The sequence below is a fragment of the Belonocnema kinseyi genome, chromosome 10 (assembly GCF_010883055.1).
Source record: "Belonocnema kinseyi isolate 2016_QV_RU_SX_M_011 chromosome 10, B_treatae_v1, whole genome shotgun sequence".
NCBI classification, from domain to species: Eukaryota; Metazoa; Arthropoda; class Insecta; order Hymenoptera; family Cynipidae; genus Belonocnema; species Belonocnema kinseyi.
The window spans coordinates 37,352,691-37,379,089 of NC_046666.1; the positions used below are offsets into that span (position 1 = coordinate 37,352,691).

At 25.9% G+C, this 26,399-nt stretch overlaps 1 protein-coding gene across 3 annotated transcripts in view; it reads right to left on the reverse strand.

Annotated features, from left to right (window-relative positions):
* LOC117181852 (repressed by EFG1 protein 1-like) overlaps positions 1-26,399 on the reverse strand; it is a 119,085-nt gene that overhangs the window by 40,413 nt on the left and 52,273 nt on the right. For 2 of the 3 annotated variants that reach the window (XM_033374852.1, XM_033374853.1), the window contains one exon: positions 7,029-7,289. In XM_033374852.1, the coding sequence (XP_033230743.1) occupies positions 7,029-7,289 (261 nt within the window). Of the gene's footprint in view, positions 1-3,077; positions 3,150-7,028; positions 7,290-26,399 lie in introns of all 3 variants that reach the window. The other variant, XM_033374854.1, reaches the window with a different exon arrangement.

The following is a 26,399-nucleotide window of genomic DNA, read 5'->3' on the forward strand; positions in this document are numbered from 1 at the left end:
TTTCCAAATTCGGGTTTCTTATTATTGGAAAATTTTATTATTCGGGAATTTTCTGAAAAATTCCGAAAAAGATCAATTCCCGACAGTGTAAAATTCCCGACTTGGAAAATTTTCGAATAATCAAAAACAAAAAGATTATTGAACAGAAAATTTGACGAATAATCAGTTTTTCGAATTACAAAGTTTACAAGGGACTACTGAAAAATCACGAAAGGTAAGATTTCTGTCACAGCAAAATTTCCAAATTGGAAAATTACCGAAAAATAATATTCCCGAATACTGAAATTACCGAATAATAAAATTCCCAAATTAGAAAATTCTTGAACAACAAAATTTCTGAATAATTAAATTCTCAGAACACGACTTAAAAATCTCGATAAATAACATTCCCGAAACTGGAAAAATCCCAAATTTGAAAATTCTCGAATGATAAAATTTCCGAGTAATAAAATTCCCAAATTAGAAATTTTCTGAAATAACAAAATATTCCCAAGGGGCGGGTGGAAAATATGGAAAAATAAAATTCCCAACTTTCCTAAATGTTCCGATTTGGGAAGTTCCCAAATAATACAATTCCCGATTTAGAAAATATCCATATAATAAAATTGGAAAATTGGAAAATCGCCGAATAATGAAATTCCCGAATTGAAAAATTTCTGAATTAAAAAATTTCTGAATAATAAAATTCCCGAATTGAGAAATTTTCGGATACTAAAAGTCCCGAATACTAAAATTTCCACGGAACGGCTGAAAAATCTGGCAAAATAAGATTTCCGAGATTGTAACATTCCCAAATGAATTTTATTATTCCGGAATTTTCAAATTATTTGAATATTTTCCAAGTTGGGTTTTTTATTATTCTGGAATTTAATCATTCGCGAATTTTACAGTGTCAAGAATTTTATTTCTTGGGATTTTTCCGTCGTTCTCAAGGGATTACTGAAAAATCCCGAAAAATAAAATTCCCGACAGTGTAAAATTCCTGAATAGAAAAATTTTCGAATAATAAAATTCCCGAACAAAAAATTCCCGAAAATTAAAATTTGCGAATTATAAAATTCCCAAATTGGAAAATTTTTGAATTTTAAAATTCCCAAGAGACGGCTGAAAAATCCCGAAAAATAAGATTCACAACACTGAATTTTCCGATTTGAAAAATTCCCGAATAATGAAATTCCTGAATTAGAAATTATCCAAAAAATAAAATTCCCGAATTAGAAAATCCCCGAATAATAAAATCACCGAATAATAAAGTTCCCAAATTGAAAAATTCCCGAATAATAAAATTCCCAAAGGAAGAATAAAAATTTCCGCAAAACAAAATTCCCGAAATTGTAAAATTCCAAACTTAGAAAATTCCCGAATAATGAAATTGCTGAATAATTAAAGTACCAAATGGGAAAAATTCCCGAATAATAAAATTTCCGACTATAACATTCTAAAGGGACGACTGAAAAACGCCGAAATATTAGATTCCCGACAGTGTAAAATTCCTGAATTGGAAATTCTCGAATAATAAAATTTTCAAATAATAAAATTCCCAAACGAAAAATTCCCGAAATTAAAATTTTTATATCAGTTATATTATAATATATAATATTTTTATATCAGTTTAAAATCTTTAAGAAGCTTCCAAACTTTATTTCGATATCTTTAAAGATCTACAGTTTGTTTGAACTTTTTTTAAATCCCTGAAAATTTTTTATTATTTTTGAAATTTCTTCTAAACTTTTAAATATCTGTAAAAATTATTCGAATTTTTCCTACAATCTTTTTTTTTTATTCTACTAAATAAAAAAATACATTGGAAGCTTCCAGATTATTTCTTGAAATCTGTGTAAAATTTTTTAATATTCTGCTAAATTTAGTTTTTAAAATAAAAAATCTTTTTTAATTTTCTTAAGAATCTATAAACATTTTTTTATTATTTTGAATCATTTCAATATCGTCAAAAAAATCAAAATTTGATTTCAATATCTCCAGGCATCTACGTTTTTTAAAAATTTTTTTTAAATTTGAAACTATGTTTCAATTACAAAACTTTTAGGCCTTCTAAAATATGCTTTTAAATTATGTAAATTTTTCCTAAACCTTTTTCAAATTCTGGAAAGACAAAAAATTGTGTTAAAAACTTACAGATTATTTTTTGCAAATTCATTGCAATTTTTCACGGGAACCTTAAGAAATAGGTTTAAAAATAAATACTTCTAATTTTTTCAGTTAAAATATTTTAAAATGTACATTTTAAAAAAAATTCTAAGTCTTTTCAGGTTTGAAATCATTTTGGAATTTTATCAAAAGTTTGAAAGATTTCCTAACCTTACTCGAATCTGTTCTCAAATTTTTTAATATGAACAATTTAAAAATGTTTTCTTTAAAATCTTCTACAAAATTCTTTTTCGAAATTTTAGGAAATCATTAGAATTGTTTTTAAATGTTTTTTTAATTTTTTCTTCAAATTCATTTTTTTTTACATAAAAAATAACTTCATATTTTTGTAGAAATCTTAAGAAAAAATGGTTCTCTTTAAAACTTTCAAAATTCTTAAAATGTTTTAAATCTTTTGAAATCTTCTCAGGATATAATTATTTTCCAACCTTCTTAAAACCTGTAAGACTTTGAACTTTTCCTAAAGAATTTAAAGTTTTCTTAATATTTTTTTAAATCTAGCAAAATAAAAAAAATACCTTAATATCTTTAAGATTCTATTGCGAAATTTTTTTGAAATCTTTAAAACCTCACATCAATCTTTTAAAATAAAACCTAAATCAGTTTTAATTTTCCCAGACATTTTATCTTGGTACTGGTTAGTTAGTTAGCCTAGATGACGTAATTGGTTAACGCTATCATCGATAGTGGCGTTCCCGGTTCAAATCCCGGCTGAAGCAGAATTTTTTTATTCCTCGGAAATTCGTTAAAACACATGTTTTTGATAGAATGATTTGAAATTCGAAATTTTTTTAAAGCTCTATTTTTAGAGAAAACAATCACTCTTTCAGCAATCTGTCGACCTGCATCGAGTCTGCATCATTTTTGTGAGAAACATTTTTGCCTCTAATTTTTCTTCTAATCAGTACCTTTCGGGCGATAACTGGTCAACAAAACCGACAACCTTCTTTTTCGTTCCGCTAACGTTGAGCGAGGGCATACTACAAGGGCAAGGATTTATTGTATATTGGTCTAATTATGTCACCTACAATTACACCATAACCACAGAAACATCGAAAAATTAGAAAAACCTTGAAACAGTTTCAGAGAAAATAAAAAACTTCTGTAGCAATAATCATTAGAAAACAAACAAAATAAAAAATATGAAAAAATAAAATAAATAAATAATAAAATAATTCGAGGAGTCAAATTGTACCAAATTATAATTTTTAAGGAACAAGAGAAATGAATATATACACGAAGAAATTCAAATTATAAGATCTCTGAAAAATTACAAGCCAAAATTCAAAAAACATTCTTTAAAAGCAATCTTAGGATTAATTTGGGACTGAAAAATTCCGAAAAATAAAATTCCCGAGAATTTATAATATTACCGAATATGAACATTCCTGACAATTTATAATATTAACGAATTTGAACATTCCGAAATAATAAAATTCCCGGCGGATAATAGACAAATTACAAAAACTCCGAACTAGAAAATTCCTGAATTTTAACAATTATCAAATTTTTTAAAAATAAATATTATTTATTTATTAAAAATAAAATAATCAAATATTTTTATCATAGATATAATTTTTTTAACCATTGATGTTTTAAAAATTATTGTTTGAATTTAAAATAACAATAATTAAAAACTATATATATTTCTGGATGAAACATTTTCTTCAAAAATGTGTATAGTATCGTTAAAACAATGTACTTAAAATCCAATTGTTGAATTAAAAGAAAAATTAAAAAGAAAGTGCTACAAAAATCAGTGCTGCATTAATGACATCCTTCAAAGTTTGTTTGGAAATTTGTATGAGGTTCGGAAAAAATTAGGTCTTTCTTGTCAATATTTCATAATTTTATTTTAAATTAATAAATAATATGTATTGAAAAACAATCTTTTTATTGTTTAAATCCAGGAATTTTCTAATTCAGACATTTTATAATTTGGCTATCTCCTGTCAGGAATTTTATTTTTCTGGATTTTTTAGTCTTCCCATTACTTTGGGATGCCTGAAAATTCCCGAAAAATAAATAACCGGATACTGTAGATTTTCCGGAAAAAAAATTTAAAATAGAAAATTACCGAAATATGAAAATCCCAACTTAGAAAATTGTCGAATAGCAATAATTAAAGAAATCATAATTATTCATTAAGACTACAATAATCAAATATATTTTGATTTAAAAAAAAATGTTTCGACGTTAAATGTGTTTTTTTTTTAAATTATGTTATGAATTTAAAATAACAATTATTAAAAAAAATGCATTCCTCAATAAAAAATAACAATAAAAGAACTAGATCTTTACTACAAGAGCAATAATTTAAAAAGGTTAAATTTAGGAATTTTTCAAAAATAATTTTTATTCTAAACATAAAAAATACTTTAGACACAAAAGATCTCTTTGGTCAAAATATTTCATTTTTGTACCTTTAATAATTAAATAATATTGATTTAAAAAAATCATTGTTTAAATTGTTGAAATATAGGAATTACCTAATGTCTGGAATTAGACAGTTTAGGAACTTTATTTTTTTATCAATTATAGATTAGGCAGATTTTTATATTTCGGTAATTTTATAATTTCGAAATTTTTTTATTCCGGATTTTTTATGGAAACTTTTATTTTTCGGAAATCTGATTTTTGGGTTTTTTCAGCCATCCTATTTCATTGCAAAAAATTCTGTTAAATATTCTGCCTACAGCTAATATTTGAAAATTAATTGTCAGGAGAAAATTTACAAGAAAGTACAACATAATCTACAACTACCATTTTTCTTCAAAGTTACGCCTTTTCCTACGCAAATATTAAAAAATTAACAATAAAGTACAAATTTATATTATTTGATAACTTATAGAATTTTTTCAATTCTGCTAATAAAAATCAACAAAGAGTTGCAGAAAACTACAGGAATTTACACTTTTTAAATTTAGGTATTTTACGTAATTCTGTAAGTAATTTGCGCAATTTTACGTAAGTCTTACAGTAAAAAAATAATAAAAATTAATAACGCTTTTTAAAATTCTAAAAGCTGTCTCATAAATTTCTATCTACTTACCCTGGTGGAAAAATTTTAAAGTACAACATTTCTGCAACTGTAATTTATTGTTAAACCTTGTACTTATTTGTAAATAAAAGTACAGGATTTAACAAAAAAAACTATAAATAACTGATTTTTCTTGTATCTTTTTTCATCAAAGTAAAAAAAAAGAACAATAAAGAGTAAGTTTTTAACATAAAAATTTTGTATAACTTTTATTTATTTTATTTTTTTAATGTCGTTGTAAAGATATTACAGAAAAATATAGAATTTTACATATTTTTAATTTGAGCGTTAGACTTGTATTTTACTGACAATTTTGGTAGGATATGTCAGTATAAGTTTCTACAAAAAACTAAAATTTAAAAAAGAATATCACATTTTTACAATGGACTTTTCTTATTTAAAAAAAAATCATAGAGTAATCGACAATTTCAGCTATGTTTTTTTTTTTTTATTATTTTACCTAGACATTAGCATGTATCAAACGTAATTTTAAATCAGAATTGTCATACATTTAAAAACATAATTTTATGTAAATTAATTAATCATGAATTATTTAAAACTAAATAATAATAGCGATAAATTTTAATCAATTATATCAATTGTTAGAAACGGTCCTAACTTCAGTTTCGCATAGGATCAAAATTTTTGATCTTTAAAATAATATCAAAATTATTAAAAATCCAGTAATATATCTCAAACTTCCTCAAATTTTTTCTAAATTAATCATTTTTATTAATATAGAAAAAATTGGATGAAATTTTAGATATATTAAGAAGTTTTGAAAAGATTACAAAATAATTGAAAACCTAAGAAGATTTTTAAACATTATAAACGAAATGTAGATTTTTGAAGATTTCAAACCACAAATTTAAGAACTTTTAGAGAATTTTGAAAGGTTTCAAAAGAATAATATTTTTTAATTAAAATTCTTAGAAAATCTTTAAAATATTTTTATTTTAATTAATTTTAACAGAATATTTAAAAAGATTTCCAAAATTATTAAACAACAATCTGATAGATTTTAAGACAATTTTTCTAATGTTGCAGGATTTAAAAAAAATATAAAGAAAATTTGGATTCCAGCATAATAATACAATTTTCTTTATTTCTTTAGATTCCTGGCAATTTTGTTAGTGCTTTTTTTAAAGGCTTTGAGAAAATGACAAAAAAATGCAGACTGCTGTGAAAACTTAAAATGATGTTCTATTTGAAAAAATTAAGTTCAAGAAAATATTTTCAAATATTCTTTTAAATATAGATTAATGAATAACAATTGAAATATAGTTAATGTGGACAAAATTCGAGGAATTTTATTATAGAATTAAAAGTTTTTGAAGGATTATAAAATAATTTGAATTTCTAAAGCTTTTAAAAGATTCGAAACAAAATTTAGATTTTTAAAGATTTCAAACAAAAAATTAAGAATATTTTTAAGAATTTTGAAAGGTTTCAAAAGAATAAAATAAAAGTAACAAATTCTTCCGAATAATAGAAAGAAGTTTCTCATTGTGTACAACACTCCCCTACTTTCCTTACTTTTCTGTCATTTTTCTTGTGATTTATTGCATTTATTTGTAGATTCCTATAAAAACGGTTTTAGTTTTTTTGAATTAAAATAAAACTTTCACCAGGAAAAGTAGTACTTTCCTGTAATTTATGGCATTTATTTGTAAAATCATATAAAAATTGTTTTAGTTTATCGTACTTTTTTGTAAGAATATTTCCACCAGGGTTCTCTTGAATTAAAAGTACAATTTAAAATTCAAAATAGAATATTTTTCTAATTTTTGGTTTTATCATAAAGAGAGATTTGACTTACCTATTAGATTTTGGTGTGACAATATCTCTGGTTTCTGAAGTGTATTTTCTCTCTGCTCTTCCACCATTAAATAATTCTACAGTTTCTCTTGTAACTGTTTCTAACAGTGGTTCACCACCCCTTCGACCTTTACTAAACGTCCTCTGGTCCGTTTTACGAACCATAACAACCCTCGAAAGGGGTTGGTTAAAATCATGACCATGCATCGTTGGAGGAATCATTGCCAACGACTGGGACAGTGGCCCACCAACCCTTGGTGACCTGAAACATTACAAAAAAAATTTAATTTAATTTTTTTGGATTAAAATATAAAATTTGTCAAAGTATGCGCTGCGCGTCTACAAAAAGGGGTATTCGTAGCCTATAAAGAAGTTAATTAAGTCGCTGGAACCTCCCCCTTCCATACTTTTCCTCTCCTACTACCTCTACGTCCCCTCTCCATTTTTTTTACTCTCCTCTCCCTTTCTCAATGTCTTCCTCCACTACTTCCCCCTCTTCACATTTTTCCTGCCATCCCTCCTCCCCCCACCCTATTCATTAACACCAACATAGTAGCCCTCCCCTCGCTTCTTCTCATTTTTTCTAATTCCCTTTCTATTCGTCCCTTATTTCCCCTCACAATCTCTACTTCCCACCTATTGTTTCTCCTAATCACACTCATATTTCTTCCCCTCCCTAATTGTCCCTCACTTCATCTGCTTCCTCATCCCTACTTTCTCCTTACATCTCATACTTGCCTACTCCTTATTTCTCCCAATCAACCTGTGATATTTCTTCCCCACTCCCCCTGCTTAACCTCCCCTTATTTCACCACACTTTGTCCAATTCCTCTCTCATCAGGTACCCTAGTTCCCCTCCACGCATTTCCCGTACTTTCCCTCTCTAATTACTCCTTATTTCACCTAATTCCATGCCCCTCATATCCTCTCACTTCTTCTACTTTCACACCCCTTATTTTCCACATATATCCCCTAATTCCAGAACGCACATTTTGCGTCACATCTCCCACTTCCTCATCCATTATTTCTCCTAATCACCCTCCTATATTTCTTCCTTACTCCCCTTACTTGATCTCCCCTCTTTTCCCCTCACCTTTTCTACTTCTTCAATAATAATAAAAAATCGAGGGGGAAACAACTTTTAAAAATTCGGTCGAACGGAGGTGGATTACCACGGATTATTCGGATTATTCTGGATTAGCTATATATACAGAATTACTCTGGATTACCCAAGATTACTCCAGATTGCATAGGATTACTCCGGATGATATAAAATTATGATGAATTACTTCGCCCCGACTAGAATCACGTGAATTTTGTACCAAAAAGGATTACTTTTTAACAAATTTGTTGAGTTTTCAACAAATTAGATCAACTTTAAACTAAATAATTGAATTTTCAATCAAACAGACTAATTGTCTAACAAGAAAAGATTAATTTTCCACAAAGTTGAATTTTCAACTAAAAAAGTTAAATTTTCTACAAAAAATTGAAAATCGAAATTTAACAAAATACATAAGCCTTAACGGAGAAAGAAAATTGTTCGCAATAAATGAAACAGTTACATTTTCAGTACAAAAAATTAATTTTTAAGGATTAAAAAAATTACTTTTTAAACAAATAGTTAAATTTGTAACCACATCCTCTTCTACTGAAATCAAGAAGCTCCAGCCTACAAATAAATTTTCAAAAAATTATTAGAACTTTGAAACAGATAGTTAAATTTTTTATTAAGACATGAGTTTTTCACGAATTAGTTGATTTTTCAACCACAAATATAAATTTTAAACAAAAAAAAGTCGAATTTTTAAATAAAGAATTTACGAATTTACGAAAAATAACTGAACAAACTACTTAAATTTCTAATGAACGAGATGAAGTTTCAACTAAAATTAAGAATTTTAGTTGAAGAAAATACGTTTGATCAAAATTGTTGAATATTCTACAAAGAATACTTATAGACGAATTTTTAAAATACATTGAAAAAAGTTTTTAAGTTGAACGAAAGGACGAATTAAAACTAAATATATGACACTTGAAACAAAGCGATGATTTTTTAACAATGTATTTACTTTCCAAACAAAAGGGATAAATTCCAACAACAAAAATTCATTCGTATCAAAGTAGTTCTACCTAGTAGTAAACTTTCATGTAAAGGTGTTATTTCTCACCAAAACGGACAAATTAAAAAAAACATGAATTTTCAATTAACTAATTTAATTTTTCAATCAAAAAATAAAATATTAGAAATTTTAATTAGAAGTATTAATTTTCAACGAAGAAAAAGTAAGTTTTTAACAAAATCGTAAAATTTTTCAAAAAAATAGTATAATTTTCCATCAAAAATATGAATTTATTGGCAAAAATCTTAATTTTCTAAAAAAAAAATTCAGCGCAATACAAGAATTTTCAACTAATAAAGGAAAATTTTGAACAAAAATGAAATAGTTACATTTTCAGTTCAAAAAATAAATTTTTAACCGGAAAAACAAATTTTTAAAAAGATAGTTCCACTTTCAACCAAGAAGTTAAATTTTCAACTCTAAAAACGATAAATTTAAAAACTAAAAATGAAATAGTCAAGTTTTATTTAAAAATTAATTTCTAGCAAACAAAAAAGACGACTTTTCCACAATATAGATAAATTGTCAAACAAAGAAATTAATTCTACACAAGAATAGTTGAATTTTCAGTTATTAAAATTTAGTTCCAACAACAAAATTTTGAAGTGAATTGAGAAAACATTTTTCTGGATAATTTTGCGGGCCATTTTCGCAAAATTTGTCAAATTTTTTTTTATTAAAACTAAATTTTACACCCCCGCTTTTTACGTAAAAGTAAAAAGAGTAGGATTATTTACTTTTCTGAAATTAGTATTTTACACTACGCCCTAATCTCTAATCTATAATAATCTTTTTTCAAACTATAAATAACCCGTTGCTCGGTCATAAAAGTTTTTTGAACCTGATATTATAGCATGCAGCAAATTATGGTTCATTTTCCCGTCAGCGAATTAATACCCCTTTCTAGAACATCTGTTTCCCAGCCTACAATTTCCTATGATTTTAGAGCTTTGTATTTCACTACCAGAGGCTATAAACCTGTTTTCAGTTCTCTGGCTTTGTCGCATGAATATCCCTATGTGTTAAATTTTTTTCTAAATAGAAGAGCACTTCATCTTCTAATTATAGCAAATTTGCTCTCTCTTAATAAACTATGAACATCCCGAAACATTTTGTCTCGTGATAGTAAATTAAGTGAAATATTCAACCCCTAAATTAAAATTGAAATTAAAATTTTAAACTATATTTTTAATTATAATTTAAATCAAATATATTTTATAATGTTAACATTAAAGTTTATCCCTTGATTGTTTTCAAATTATGTATTCATATGTTTGTAAAAATACCTAATCGAAAATTATTTTATGACTTAAATTCATTTAATTAAAAATAATATTAAAAAACAAACAATATCAAATAATATTTATTATTAAAAATATTATTATAAAATTTTTAAATAAAGGAAATCAGTCTCTGGGATTCAGTAAAGGAATAAACAAATACTAAAATAAATTAATAATTTTAATATGACATATTAATGTCATAAAATAAATTGAGGAAATTCCAGTTCAATCTAAATAATAAATAGTTACAGAGCAACAAGAGATCAAAAAGTGGAATGAAGTAATTTTTCACAAAAGGGCGGGAAAATAAGGAAAATCTTAAAAAGTTATTTTTGCATTTGAAAGAGAAGAAAAAATCTTTTTATATGAAATTTTATAGTTTTTAAATAATTTTAAATGATTTTTTAATCATTTCTGCATCTTAGAGAACTTAATTTTTAATTGGATGACTTAGGACGTTGAAAATCTATTTCGAGCGATATAAAAAAAATCTTCGCCCTCGGATATTTATTCTTTGCATTTGGAATGCTTGAAACAACTTTATCAAAAAGATCTCTTTTAGATGGCACACATTTATTTTTTTATTTTATTTTCCACGTTATTTTTCACGAATAAAAAAAATTAAGCGTCCTATCAAGAAGTGATTTTTAACGAAATTGGAGATCTTTTTTGGGATACCAATTTTTGTTAATTCATTTTTTTCGTATCCTACATAGTTTATCCACAAAATGGAATTTTTTATTATTTTTTATTTTTCATTATTTTTTGTGAACTAAAAATTTGAATTTTCGATCTTTGAAGAAAATCCAAAAATTTGTTATTATAATCTTGTAGGGCTTTCAAAAATAAATGTTTTTCTTTTCTTGACTTTTTTTATACCGTACGTTTTTTGGCTTCAAATTTTGATTTTCGGTTGATTTAAAAATTTTCAAAAATGGCTGGTTTACAAACTCGTCCTTTCTTTCAGGATTTAAAAAAAGTGTGCCAAAAATGGATTTTTGATTCCTCATTTTTTCGAGAGTTATCGTGTTTACGGACGGACGGACGGACGGCCGAACAGACAGACAGACGCCATTATGAAAACCTGATTTTCGGATTCAGGGGGTCTCGAAACGTGTAGATCCTTTGAAAAATTGTGATGTCAATTTTGCGACAATTCTAATACTTTTTCCATCATAAATAATGAGAATGTAAAAAAACAATTTTCATATGTATTAATTCATCCTCATAATCATGAATATTTCCTCTTCTAAAAAATCCTTTACTGATTATTAAATTGTAATATTAACAAATATAATTAAATATCTGCGTCCAGGACTTGTTATTTCATTCTTGCTGTATTTCAAATTTTTCATTTAAATTAAAAATTTTAGAAACGAACTATTTCAAAATAAATAATCACAAATTTTAAAGTTATGAAAGTTCTAAAAATTTTTGAAGCGAAATCTCTTTTTGAATCAAAGAAACTCAAAATGATTAAATTCATTGGTAGTTGCCCTAAAACTTTTCTTTGTAGCATTGCGAATAAATTTTGTTGTAAAGTTTCAAAACGTTTCTCACTATTAGGCAAATCAACCAATTGCAATTTTTAAATTTTTTTAATTTTTTATGCATATGGAGAATTAAAAAAAATCATATTTAATTAATGATAGTGAATAATCTTAGACGAAAAAAAGTAGGAAGCAAATTTTTCGACCAAATATAATAATTCAAAATATGACGGAATATGCACTTTTGTTAATCAATTTGTTAATTAATCAAAATAAAATTGTGAAATATTTTGAACAAAGAATATCTTAACTTTCAATGTATTTTGTTGATTATTGTTTAAATTAAAAATAACAATTATCGCAAAAAAATTATTAGCACAAGTTTTTGTTTAATGTGCATAGTATTTTTGTTTTAATTATTATTCTGATAATAAAAATCTTGTTCTTGTATTTTTCTTTTACATTGTGAAATATTTTTTTGTATTATTGTTATTTTAAAGTCAAACAATAGTTGTAAAATGTACATTACACAACAAATTATTATTTTTTTATTTAGAACAAATTAAAATGTTTACAAGATTTTGAATTTGGCAGTATCAGATATTTTATAATTTGAAAATTTGTCATCTAAAATTTTATTATTTGCGAATATTAAAATTCTCTAATGTTATACATTGTTCGGGGATTTTATTATTCGAGAATTGCTACAGAAACCTTAAAACTTCATTAAAATAAGTAGACATCATTTATTTCAAAATTCATTGTATAAAATGTTTAAATTTTCAGAATTCATAAACATCTTGAAACCAGTTGAATAATTTAAGATTTTTAAGAAATAGTTTAAGAAGAAATTGTAGTTAGTAAGATATTTTTGAATAGTTTAAATGTCAAATTGATAATTTAGTGATTATTCAATTTCAAACGCCTAGAAATTGTCTAACATTACAAAATCAAAATTAACTATTTCAATTTAAATCAGGAGTAGTAAGATAATTTGAAATAAAAAATTGTTTGGATTTTAAAAATGTTCAATAGAAAAAGACCTTTTTGGTTTTATTTTGCTCTTAATTAAAATCTGAGGTTTCTTAATTCAACGAAATCTGAGAAAAATTGTTTTGTTTAAATTTTGATAAATCTTTACATCAATAAACTATTATATGGAATGTGTAATTGAAGAAGAAATATTAAACATCTCCTTGAAACTACGCTTAAATTTGTCGAACACTTAAAAGTTGGTATTTTGTAGTTAAAAAAAAATTAATTTAAACTAAACTAAAGAATATTCCACGAGGACAGACGGACCATTGCAATTTATTAAAGTTAATTACAAAAGTATACTAATTTTATAGAATTTCAACGACAAAATATTTTACCGTTAAAGTTTTATTAAAAATCAAAATAGTTTAGCGTTAGGTTAGCCAAATTTAAAACAAGTAAAGTTAATTATAATAAATAATTATTTAAATTTCAAAAAATTAGGCTCCGAGAGAGATTATGCACCCTGCAAATAACAAATAAGATATAAATAAATTTCTTTTCAAATTTTTATGCTTTTATTGGTCGTTTTAACATGAGGTAAATTGAAAACAAATTGTTTGAAAACTTCCTGCACACGAGGAGGCCCTCTTAAATAAATTCGATTGAATCTGTAAAAAAAAAAAAAAAAATTTTGTTGAGGTGTAATTGACAATTGCGAAAGTTATTCTATGGTTAATTTCGCAATTGGGAAATTAAATTAATAATTTTTTTATTATTTTTAAATTAAAAGTTTATTATTGATGTTTAATATAGTCCCCCTGCGATTATCATAAAAGCAAATGTAATAAATAATTTACTGATAAAACAGGTGTTTCAAAAGATATGATCTTATCACAGAAGACATGAAGTTTTGCAAGATAGAACTATTTAATATTCATAAATTTACACTTCGTTACGCTCTGTGGACTCGACTTTCTTCCACGAACATTTATCAAAGTGTAAACATTCACTAACGGCACTTGTAATTTTAGTTAATTAATTTTCGCTTCGTTACCACATTTTATTTTCAGGTAATTAACCTTAGAATAAGAGAAGAAATATGTATGATGATATATTTAAAATTAATTTTCATAATAATTGTTTAACTTATTTAATTACTTTTTGTGCTTTTTACCAAACGAGGTCGCGCCGATTCGTGATGAATTATCGAACAAATTGTCGAATTTCCAGACCAAAATATTAAACTTTAATCAAAAACAGTTCCATTTTTAACCAACTAATTAAATTTTTAGTCCAACAAATTAATTTTTCACAAAACAGTTGCATTTACAGTCAAATAGTTGAAATCTACAATTTATAAGGACGTATTTTTGAGAAAGACACGTGCATTTGCTAGACGGAAAGTTGAATTTTTAACAAAAAAATAAAAATTCTCAACAAACAGAATAAATATCTGATACTTCAACAACAACAAACAAGAAAAAATTTAAATAAAATAGTTGAATTTTGAACCTAGAAATATTTCAACCAAAAAATATAAAATGTTTACCAAAACAGATGAATTTTACACAAAAAAGAAGACTTTTTAAATAAGAAGATTTAATTTTCTATTCAAAAAGGCGAATTTTCAAACAAAATTCATGAATTTTCACAAAATAGTTAAATTTTAAACCAAAAATGGAAAATTTTAATTATCAATAAAAAAAATTAGTTATCAACAAAATATAAAAAATTTTCACCACAGAGAAAAAATAAAATGATTAAATTTGCCAAAAAAAAGAAAAAGTTTTCAACAAAGAAAGATTGTTTAGTCAAAAAAGAAAAAAAGTGTATGCAAGTTGTTGTACTTCCAATCAAAAGAAGATTTTTTTTTGTAAAAGAGTTGAATTTTTAAACTTTGAATATTAATTTTCTACCAAAAACTTCCAATCCAAAAGAAGAATTTTTTGTAAAAGAGTTAGATTTTTAAACCTTAAATATAAATTTTCTACAAAGAAAGTTCATTTTCAACGAAACAGCTTCATTTTTAACTAAAACAGAGGAAGTTTTACTCTAAGAAGATTAGTTTTTTTACCCAAAAAGAAGAATTTTCAACTAAAAATATCAATTTTCAGCAAAAAATGTAAAAGGTACATTAAGAATTAAAACAAAACAAAAAGATAACGATTTTTCACTAAAAGAATGAATTTTTAACAAAAATAATGAATCTTCTAATAAAAAATAATTTTTGACAGAATGGATTAACCTTCAATGAAGTATTTGAATTTTCGACCAAGAATATGACAGTATCATTAAAGAACAAAAAATAAACTATTACAGAATAGTTCAAATTTCAACCAATTTGTTAAAGTGTCAACCAAGAAAATTAATTTTCTACTACAAAATTCACATCACAGTTGGCAAAGTATTATTTTTTACCTAAAATAATAAAGGTAAATTTTTATTATCACATAAATTAATATTTAACAAACAAACAAAAAATTCGAACAAAAAAGTAAATTTTCACCTATAAGATGGACCTTCAAATAGTAAAATTAATTTTTAACAAAGGGTTGAACTTTTGAACAATTAGTTGAATTTTAAATCAAAAAGATTAATTTTTATTAAGAGAAGACGAATTCAAAATCAAATTCATAAATTTGCAACTACATAGATGAATTTTTACCTAAAAAAGATCAATTTTCAAATAAAAAACTTAAGGTTACATTTTTAATTGAACAATTAATTTCAAACCACAAAAAAATTTTTTAACTACAATAATGAATCTTCAACAAAAATAGTTACATTTGACGTCAAAAAAATTAATTTTCTATAGAAATAAAATTGTCAACCGAGATAAATTTTTAACTAAAATAATGAATCTTGAACAAAAACTGATTTATTAAGAAAGTGGTTTAACCTTTAACCAAACAGTTAATTTTGTAACAAATAAATATGAATTTTTAAAGAATATTGTAATAGTAGATGCCTCAAGAAAAAAGGCGAATTTTTAATAACATAGTTCAACTTTAACAAAAAAAATTAATTGTCAACCAAAGAAGCTTAATTTTCATCAAATAATGAAATAGTAGCTATTTAAATATATTATTTTAGCCAAACAAAATTTTGATTGTGAGTTAAGAAAATATGAATACAACCACATAATACGAATTTTCAACGAAATAGTTGAATCCTCAACCAAAAAAGATGAATTTTTAACCAAACAGTTGCATTTTTATCCACAATGGATAAAATTTCTACTAAAACACCAAAAAAATTAAACCAAGAAAACGAATTTTCAAAACAAATAATGGAATTTCCAGCCAAGAAATATTTCAGTTGAATATTCAAAAGCAAAATAAGAATTTTTAACAAAATTTTAATTTTTCACCAAAATAGTTAAATTTTTATCGAAAAAGGATGACTTTCAACAAAATTATTGATCTTGCAACCAAATATTATATGAGGGTGGCTGCAAAACTTTATTTTTAAAATTCCCTAATTTTTTCCTCAAAATTAGTATTAAAAGACTAGAATTTAAATCTCGTGAAATTTTTAACATAGAATCTTTATATACGAATTGCAAAAATTTCAAATTAAAATTGAAAAATTTCAAATCTATTATCCTTGACAGTTATTAAAAGTGCTTGTTATATAAATTTCCAGACTTTTGCACAAATTTTTTCAAAATCTCTTACTCTTCTCTGACCAATAAAATTCCCTGTAATTTTTCTAAATTCCAGAGTTCCTCTAACTTACTGCTATATATTTTTAAAAAATTAGGTATAGACTAATCACTAATAGATTGAAAAGTGTTATTATTATTTGGACTCGATTGTGTGCAGCTGTCAAATTTTCCTTTCACTGAAATGACATTGCGCTACTCTCGTGAGAAAATGGAAAGAAGAAATTCTTATCCGCTTGATTAATTCGTTATCCTAGAAGCTAATATAAGCCACTCGTGATATCGAGCGAAACTCGCTAGCTCGTGCTGAAACTTGCGTAACGTAACCACGAAGTGATCATCCTGTTCGACGAACAATGAAAACCGGATTGCTGCCGCTGGCTGAAGAATACTTCCTGCTGAATGCCTTCCTAACCTGCAATCTTAAAGTTCATTGCGAATCCTGACCTACCTTAGTGGACATTCCAAAAAACACTTTCTAGAAACTGAGGTCCTTAACCCGAGTAAAAATGCTTCGAATTGAGTTCGACTTGAGTTCGACTTGAGTTCGACTTGGTTATGCCTTGAGTTCGTCTCCAAGACATCTATGTCTGGCTGTGTATCAAAACTGAGTCGAGACATAGTCTTTGGTCTTACTTTTATGGCCACGACAGGTAAAACGGCGTATACTTGTCTTAAGTCGAGCCTTGTCTTGGCTAAGACGACGTTTACTTGACTTAAGACGAGCCTTGTCTTGGCTGAGATTATCGAACCTTTTTTGGCTCATAAATGAGCCTAAATTGATGAATGAAAAACTTGTAATTATTAAATTAGTTATTTTTAATTTAAAAATTCAGAATCGGTGGGTCTGAACGAGTATAACCCTTAAAAAATTTCTTCAAAAAAATAAAAATTGTAACTTTCTAGAAGGATCTCCTAAGCTGTTTGAAATACTTAAAAACAAACAACATTTTCGGTAGCATCGTCAAACAAGTATAATACAAATAACAATCCGTAAATAAGTTGATTTAATATGTATATTGTATAAAATTATACAAGATTGTTTAAGTATTAACAAAGATGAACTTTTATGACTGTTAGAAATAACCTTTTTTATGGCAGGTATACGATCGAGGTTATAAACCGCAAGTGTTGATGTCATAAAAATACGACTTAAGAGATAAATTTATGTCTTCAAGACATAAAAAAATTGTCTCCAAGGCATAAATTGAAGTTTGGCTCCGTCTCAAAACTGAGACATGCTCAAGTCGAACTTTTCGACTTCAGCATGTCTTGATTGGGGGCAATTCAAATCGATCTCAAGTCGAAGCATTTTTATTCGGGAAGCTACGAAAATTTTATTTTTATTCATTCTCACATTAGAAAATTTGACTCAATGTGTCGTAAATTCAGTCACTTTTTCAAAAATATTGTTCATCCCTTTTTTAGAGTGAAAACAAAGTGTAATGTTAATACCAATGCTGGTATTAAGATGATGTTGCTTACTATTTACTAATTTATTTCTTTATTTGATGGTGTTTACTATTTATTGATTTATTTATTTATTTACTAATTTTAGCCCATTCAGCCAAAATAAAAAGTTTTGGGGATGAAATGTAAAACGACTATAGGGTTATTTTAACACCGGTGTTTGTAAAAAGAGTGTTACTGTAATAATAATTTTAAGGTTGAAATAATCTGTAACAATATATATCTTTGTGGATGATTTTATATTTCAGTCCATAAATTGAAAATACCCAGGTACTGGGGTAATTACTTAAAACAACACATATAGGGTTGTAATAATAAACTTGAAGTGGTGTAATTTTTATGCTGATACCTATTAAGATATTTCAGCACCCCATTGGTAAAAAAAGTGTTATTTATGTATGATGTTGACTGCAGAAAACATTCAACTGAATACCTTTGCTAAACTGTAATCTTACCGACTCAGTCTGTCGTAAATTAATAGTCAGTTTTTCAAAAACATTGTTCATCCATTTTTAATAAAAAAAAGTATAATTTTAACACCAATACTGGTGTTTGAATAATTACGTTCTTAAATTTTAGCCCAGGTACTGAAAATTACCATCTTTGGGGATAAAATTTGAAAACCTACATAGGGTTATTTTAATACCGGTATTGGTAAAAATAAATTTTCTCTATGATACCAATTTCATTGTTAAAGCAGAGTGGTCTACAAACTTAAAGTACTCAGTTTCTGGGTTAAAACCTGAAAAAACACCCAAAGCTCTTTCAAAGTGAAAACAATGAGGCCATTTTAATACCAATAATGGTATTAAAATAACGGTTTTGATTCCAAATTTTAACCTAGAAATTGGGCATATCCAGTTTCAGAAATAAAATTTAAAAACAACACTTATTGGATCATTTTAACACCGGTATTTGTAAAAGTAAATTATCGCTGCAATGCCAATTTCGGTATTGAAATAATCTTTAACCAAATATATCCTTATGGATGCTTTTATATTTTAATCGAGAAACTGAAAATGTACAGGTTATTGGGTAAAATCTTAAAACAACACCTATGAAGTTAAAAAATAAACTGAAGTAATTTCAAATTATACTGATTTTTACATTTTAATATTTTTAACAATAATCCATGGTAAAAACAAAGAGCCATTTCAATGCCAATACTTGTGTGACAATAATGGTTTTATTTTCAAATTTTAACCTAGAAATTAAAACATATCCAGTTTCAGAAATAAAAGTGGAAAACACTTATTTGGTTATTTTAACACCGTTTTTTTAAGTGTCGCTGTAGTGCCGATTTCGGTGTCGAAATAATCTTTAATCAAATATATCCTTATGGATGCTTTCATATTTCCGTTTAGAAACTGAAAATATCCAGTTTATGGGGGAAAATCTTTAAAAAACACCTGCATGGTTTGCACACTTGAAACAGGGTGGTGTATTTTTTATAGTAATACAGGTGTTGAAATAATGGTATTATGGTCAAATTATTAACGAGGAAATGAAAATATCCATTTTTCAGAATGAATTATCTGAAGAACACATTGGATTATTTTAACACTGATATTGGAAAAAAGTATTGCTCTAATATTCCAAAATAACCGACAACAAAATATATTCTTATAGATGTTTTAGATTTTATTATAGAAACCTAAAATGTACCCAGTATGTAGGTTAAAATATTAAAACAACACCTAAGAAGTAGTAAAATAAATTCAAATCATAGGGATTTATCATTTAAAATGATACTTCTTTTTAATTTTTACTACATTTTCATCAATAATCCACAGTAAAAATAAAGCATCATTTTAATACTAAACCTGATGTTAAAGCTATCGTGTTATTTAAAGATTTTAACCATGAAACTAGATATTTTTTATTTCCGGATTAAAATTTGAAAACTTCCGCTATCAAGTTATTTCAGCAACACGATTGTTAAAAGTAAAGTGTTATTTATGTATGATGTTGACCCCAGAAAACTTCCAACTGAATGTCTTCATAACCGGTAATCTTAAAGTTTATTTCGAATCCTGACCAACCTTAGTAAACATTTCAGACACACTTTTTAGACATTAAGCGACTTTTTCGGAGAAAACTGTATTTTCATTTATTCACAAATAAGAAGATTTCACTCAATTTGTCGTAAATTAAGAGTCACTTGTCAAAAATACTTTTCATCCCTTCTTTATAGTAAAAAGAAAGTCTAATTTTAATACCGATACTGATGTGAAAATGCTGTTTTCAAATTTCAACTCAAAAATTAAAATTAACCAGTTTTGGGGATAAAATTAGAATCAAGCTTGGGGTTATTTTAACACCGGTGTTGGTGAAAAGAAAGTTTCATAGTATTGCCAATTTTGAATTTGAAATAGCGAGTAACAAAATATATGCTTATGTATGTTTTATATTTCAGTTCAGAAAATTAAAATACCCAGGTACTGGAGTAATATCTTAAAACACCTATAGGGTTTTTATATTAAAAACAGAGCAGTGTCATTTTTATACTAATGCTGGTGTTAAAGCAATTGTCTTATGTAAATATTTTAAACCTGAAACCAGATATTTTCAGTTTCTGGATTATAATTTGAAAGCTGCACTTATTAAAATATTTGAGCACTACGATTGGTAAAAAAAAGTGTTATTTTTATGGTGTTGAACCTAACAAACTTCATACTGAATGCCTTCTTAACCTGTAATCTCATAGTTCATTTGAAATCCCGATCTACCTCAGTGAACATTTTAAAAAACACTTTCACTACACTAAGTGCCTTTGTCTAAAGAAACTTTTTTCATCCATTTACTGAGAAGAAAATTTTACTCAAAACCTATAGGGTTTTTACAGTTAAAAAAATTTGGTGTCATTTTTATACCTATACTGGTGTTAAAATAATGATATTATTTTCAAATTTTCACCGAGAAAGTGAAAATATCCAGTTTTAGGGATACATTTTCAAAACACATGGGATTATTTTAATACTGATATTGGTAAGAAAAAGTACCACTGTAATACCTATTCCGGTGATAAAATAATTTTCAACGAAATATATTCCTATAGATGTTTTAGATTTTTTTTATAACAAAATGTTATCTGTTTTGGAGGTAAAATTGGAACAGACCCCATATGGGATTATTTTAACACCAGGATTGGTAGAAAGAAAATATAATACTATTTCGGGTGTTAAAATAATTGGCACCAATAGCTGCCCCATATGCATTCTTATATTTTAATCAAGAAACTTAAAATGTACTCACTATGTGGGTTAAAATATTGAAACAACCCCTGTGAAATCGTGAAATAAAGTAAAGTAAAAGGGATTATTAATTTAAAATTATACTACTGTTTAATTTTTACTACTTATTTATCAATAACCTGTAGTAAAAACAAAGTGAAATTTTATCACTAATCATGGTCTTAAAGCAATGGTGTTATTTAAAGCTTTTAACCCTGAAACCAGATATTTTTGGTTTCTAGATTAAAATTTGAAAACTGCACCTAATGTGTTATATCAGCACCGGAATTGTTAAAAAGAAAGTGTTATTTATGTATGATATTGACACCAGAAAACTTCCAACTGAATCTCTTCAAACCCGGTAATCTTACAGTTCATTCCGAATCCTGACCTACCCCAGCGGACATGTCAAAAACCACTTTCTAGTAACCAAGTGCCTTTATCTGCGAAAAATTTATTTTCTTTTATTCACACATAAGAAGATTACACTTAATGTGTCATAAATTAATAATCAGTTTTTCAAAAATATTTTTCATCCCTTTTTTAAAGTAAAAACGAAGTGTAATTTTAATACCAATATTGGTGTTAAAATAATGGCATTTTCAAATTTGAGCCCAGGCACTGAAAATAATCAGATGTGATGATAAAATTAGAAACAACTATAAGGTTATTTTTTAAACAGTATTGGTAAAAAGAAAGTGTCACTTTAATACCAATTTTGATATCGAAATGATCGGTAGGAAGAAATATCCTTATGGATGTTTTTATATTTTAATCCAGACATTGAAAATATCCAGGTATAATGATTAAAACTTAAAACCCTATCTACAGATTTTGTGGTTACAAACAGTGTAATTTTAACACATAAGCTAAAAATACCCAATTTCAGGTACAAGATGAAAATACCAACCAAAGTGTTATTTTAGTACCAATACTGCTGTTCAAATAATCGTGTTTTAGTATTTTTAATCAGCAACTGAAAATGTCCAGTTTCTGGAATAATTTCTGAGAACGACTCGTGCAATTATTTTAACACCGAGATTGGCAAATATAGACATTTTCACTGTAATTTGTATTCAGTAATTAAAAATTTTTTATCTAGCCCAGAAACAAGAGCTATAGCGTTTTCACATTGAAAACAAAATTTTTCAATAATCGTGTTAAAATAATATTGAAATACCGATTCTGGTTTTAAAATAATCGGCAGAAAATATATCCTTATAGATATATTGAAATTTAAGTCCAAGAACTGTGGCTTAAAATATTTTTTTCAATACCTATAAAGTTTTAACACTTACAGTGCAAATTTAACACCAAGATTGATATTAAAATAGGTTGCTTAAAATTTTTATTGAGAAACTGAATGTATCCAGTTTCAGGGATACAGTTGGAGAAAAATATCATGTTAATTTCACATCAGAATTTGTAAAAATAAAATCTCACTTTGATACCTACTTCCGAGCTTACATGGCCAGAAACAAAATATATATCCACAAATTTGTTTTAGGTTTTAGTAACGAAACTGAAAATACCCAGGATCTGGGTTAAAATCTTTTCACAACACCTATGGGATTTCACAGTAAAAACAAAGTGTTATTTAAATGTTAATTCTGGTGTTAAAATAATAGTATTGTATTTTAATTTTAACTCAGAAATTTAAAATACCAATTTTCAGGGATAAAATTCGAAAATAACATATATTGAGTTATTTTAACGTTGGAATTTGTAAAAACCAGGTGTCACTGTAATACCTAGTCAAGTGTTGTCAAAAAATGGCTAAATATATCCCTGTAGAATTTTTTTAATTTTAATCTAGAAATTGAATATACACTCGGGATGTGGTTAAAATATTCAAACAAAACAAAAATAAAGATTTTATAGTAAAAATAATTTAATTTGAATACCAATCTTGGTGTAAAAGCAATGAAGTTATTTTAAGATTTTAACCCTGAAACCGGATAATTTCAGTTTCTGGATTAAAATCCCAAAGTACTTAGTTTCAAACGAAGGAACAAATAAAATAATAATTAAATTAAATTGAATAAAAACCTACACAATTTCAATTGCAGTAAATGGAAATGATACTTTGTAATTTAAAAATAAAAAGAAATAGGGCACGAAATTAACCGCGTGAGATTAATATGACCACAGACCACTTGACAGCATGTCAAGAATACACAATTTTTTTTTGTTCTCTATATGATTTACATAGCGAATGATTAACGAATTTCCACTGTTTTTAGTACAATCAGTATTAAAAAATTCACGAACTCGATACACATTTTGAATAATTATTTTATTGTTTTCCTTTAATTTTATATCATAGTAAATTAGTTTAATGACAGAATTATTTTTAAAATGAGCTAAGGACTAGTAAATTGTAGTAGGTCTATATTTAACCTTATACGGATACATTGGTATTTTCACGTAAGTATTCCTTGTCATAAACTCAGATTAACACGTTTTTCTAGTTACAGGAACGAATTCCTTCGTACTTTCAAAATAAATAATGAAAGTGTAAGTGGAATGTTTTCCAGTATCTCGACTATCACTCTAGGAAGTCAATACTCTTTGCTGAGCTCGTTTCTTTCGATGACAAAATTTATAGAATTAGCATCAAATTAAAATAATTCAAAATTAGGTTTTTATAACATTCACAATTTATTAAAAAATATTAAGCACTTTTTATTTTAGTTAAAAAGGATATGAGAATAATAAAATTCAAGCTTTGAAATTTTCAAAATATATCGTAAGAACATTCGTTAGACCTTGAGCTAATGTATTTAATTTTTGCAGGATTTACAAAATTCTAAGTTCATACCTTAAAAATTTTTTAATTGATTCTTTATATTAACAAAATAAATATTTTCGAACTACTCAAACAAAAAATTCAGATATTTTTAAAGGACTTTAAAAAGTTTCAAGAAAATATAAAAATTTCCTTAAGATTTCTGAAAGAACCTTAAATTATTCATTTACATTGTTTATTTTTAAAAAATTTAAGGTTTCAAAAAATTCCCAGAGATTTCAAAATTTTCAAAAAATAATATGGAAGATTTCGAAGACATTTCTTTAATTTTAAAGAGATTTTTCAACATTTTAGGAAAAATTCTAATTATTTTAAAAAGATATTTAGCCATTTTTAACCAAAGTTAATATTGGTATTATATTTTAAAAGACTTCAAAACATTTAAAAATATGGTAAAAATATTTCTAGTCGTTTGAAAGATAGAAATTTATAAATTTAATGGAAACAACTTTTTCGCAACATTTTGTAAAATACTGCAAAATAAAAAGAAAGATTCATAGAAATTTTCTAGATGCTTTTTCGACTTCTCTGAGATGTTCAAAAATATTTTCGAATCTTATCGAGATACCTAGGAATATTATATTGATATAACTTTAAAGCAAATAAACAAAGAAAATGAAAAAGTTTTCTTTTTGGACTAAAAATCTATTTTTTTTTTATAATTCACTTGTTCAACTGAAGATACATAATTTTAGTTCAACAATTTTTTTGTAGAAAATTAATCTCCTGGGTAGAAATTTTACAGATAATTTTTATTATAAAACAAAATTTATTTAATTCGAACAGAATTAACAATTCTAAACCATTTTTTTTTATATTAGCTTAGTCGTACTTGTCAGGATTTATTAATTTTTTAAATAAAAATATATTAGATTCAAAAGAATATTTAGAATTTTCAAACAACTTTAGGTTATGTTGCTGTGCTTTATCTAAAATCGATATTTTAATACAAAAATCATTAGATTTAAATTCAATCATTTATTTTGTTTTACATTTAAAAAATCAAAACCTTGAACTATTTTAGATTGTATTAGTATTTTCAAACAAAAATTATTGTAATTTAAACAAGGTTAAGAATTTTTTAACAGTTTTGGATTATTTTATTGCTTTTGTTCAAACATTGGTATTTACATTTTTTTCACAGTATATTTCAACGATTTCAAAGAAGATTAACGACTTTCAACAAAGTTACATTATATTGAATTTTTACATCCGAAATCGGTAGTTTTAGACAAAAACCATTAAATTTTAAAGATAATCAAAATTAAAAAAAAAAATTTTAATTATACGATTTTCTAGGTTACCAATGTTCATTAAACTCACAATCTTTGTACAATTTTCTGGGTTTATTGGGATTTATATTAAAATTCGGCATCATTGGATTTTTAAATTTAGGTTTAATAAGTTTCTTAAGCATTTTATTTCAAAGATACAATATTTTTTAACAATTTTAGGTTGTGCTTGCATTTTTAAAAGAAGATTTACAATCTTAAACTATTTTTTACATTAATGTTTTTCCCCTGAAATTTATATTGTAATAAAAAAGCATTAGATTTCAAAGAAGGTTTACAACATTTGAACAATAATTTGATATATTAATGTCTTTCACCGGAAATCATTCATTTTAAACAAAAATCATTCGACTTAAAAACTTAAATTTGCAAAAATTTAACATACCTAAATTTATATTTTAATTTAAAAATTTCATGACACAAAAAAAGTTAGTATTGAATAATTACCTTGAGAGATTGTAAAAACAATATAAGCATCCAATCATTTTGATACGAGTACATAAATATCTTTAACGACTAAGTATTTTTTGCAATAAACTGCATAATTTTTACTAAAAAAGTTTTTTTATCTAAGTGAGTCCTTTGAGAATAATGCCTACGCAGTAGTTTCTTCTCCAAGGGTTAAACGACACTTCCCACTATAATGACCTTTCTCATCCGTATAATGAAGCGCACTCGTTCACGCATAATGAAAAGCATCCATCGACTTAAATACTCGAGTGAAACCGTCAAAATAGTTTTACATTTTCTTCGTTCAGAAAACCTCTTCCACCCACATAACAAAAAAAAAAGAAGAAAAAACATCTGGAACCTGCATAATTTCATTTCCACTTCAGTGCTCTTCAAGAACAAGACAGGCTTCCTTTAAGAAACACCTGCTTCCTCTGGACAACTACAATCTAAGAATACAAAACTACTTTTTGTTATGCCAGTAAAAACAAAACTAGTTTTAGATTTAAAAATGTTCGTTCCTGGATGCTTATTCAATATTTATTACATAATTTTATTTCCATTTCAGTGCTTTTAAGTA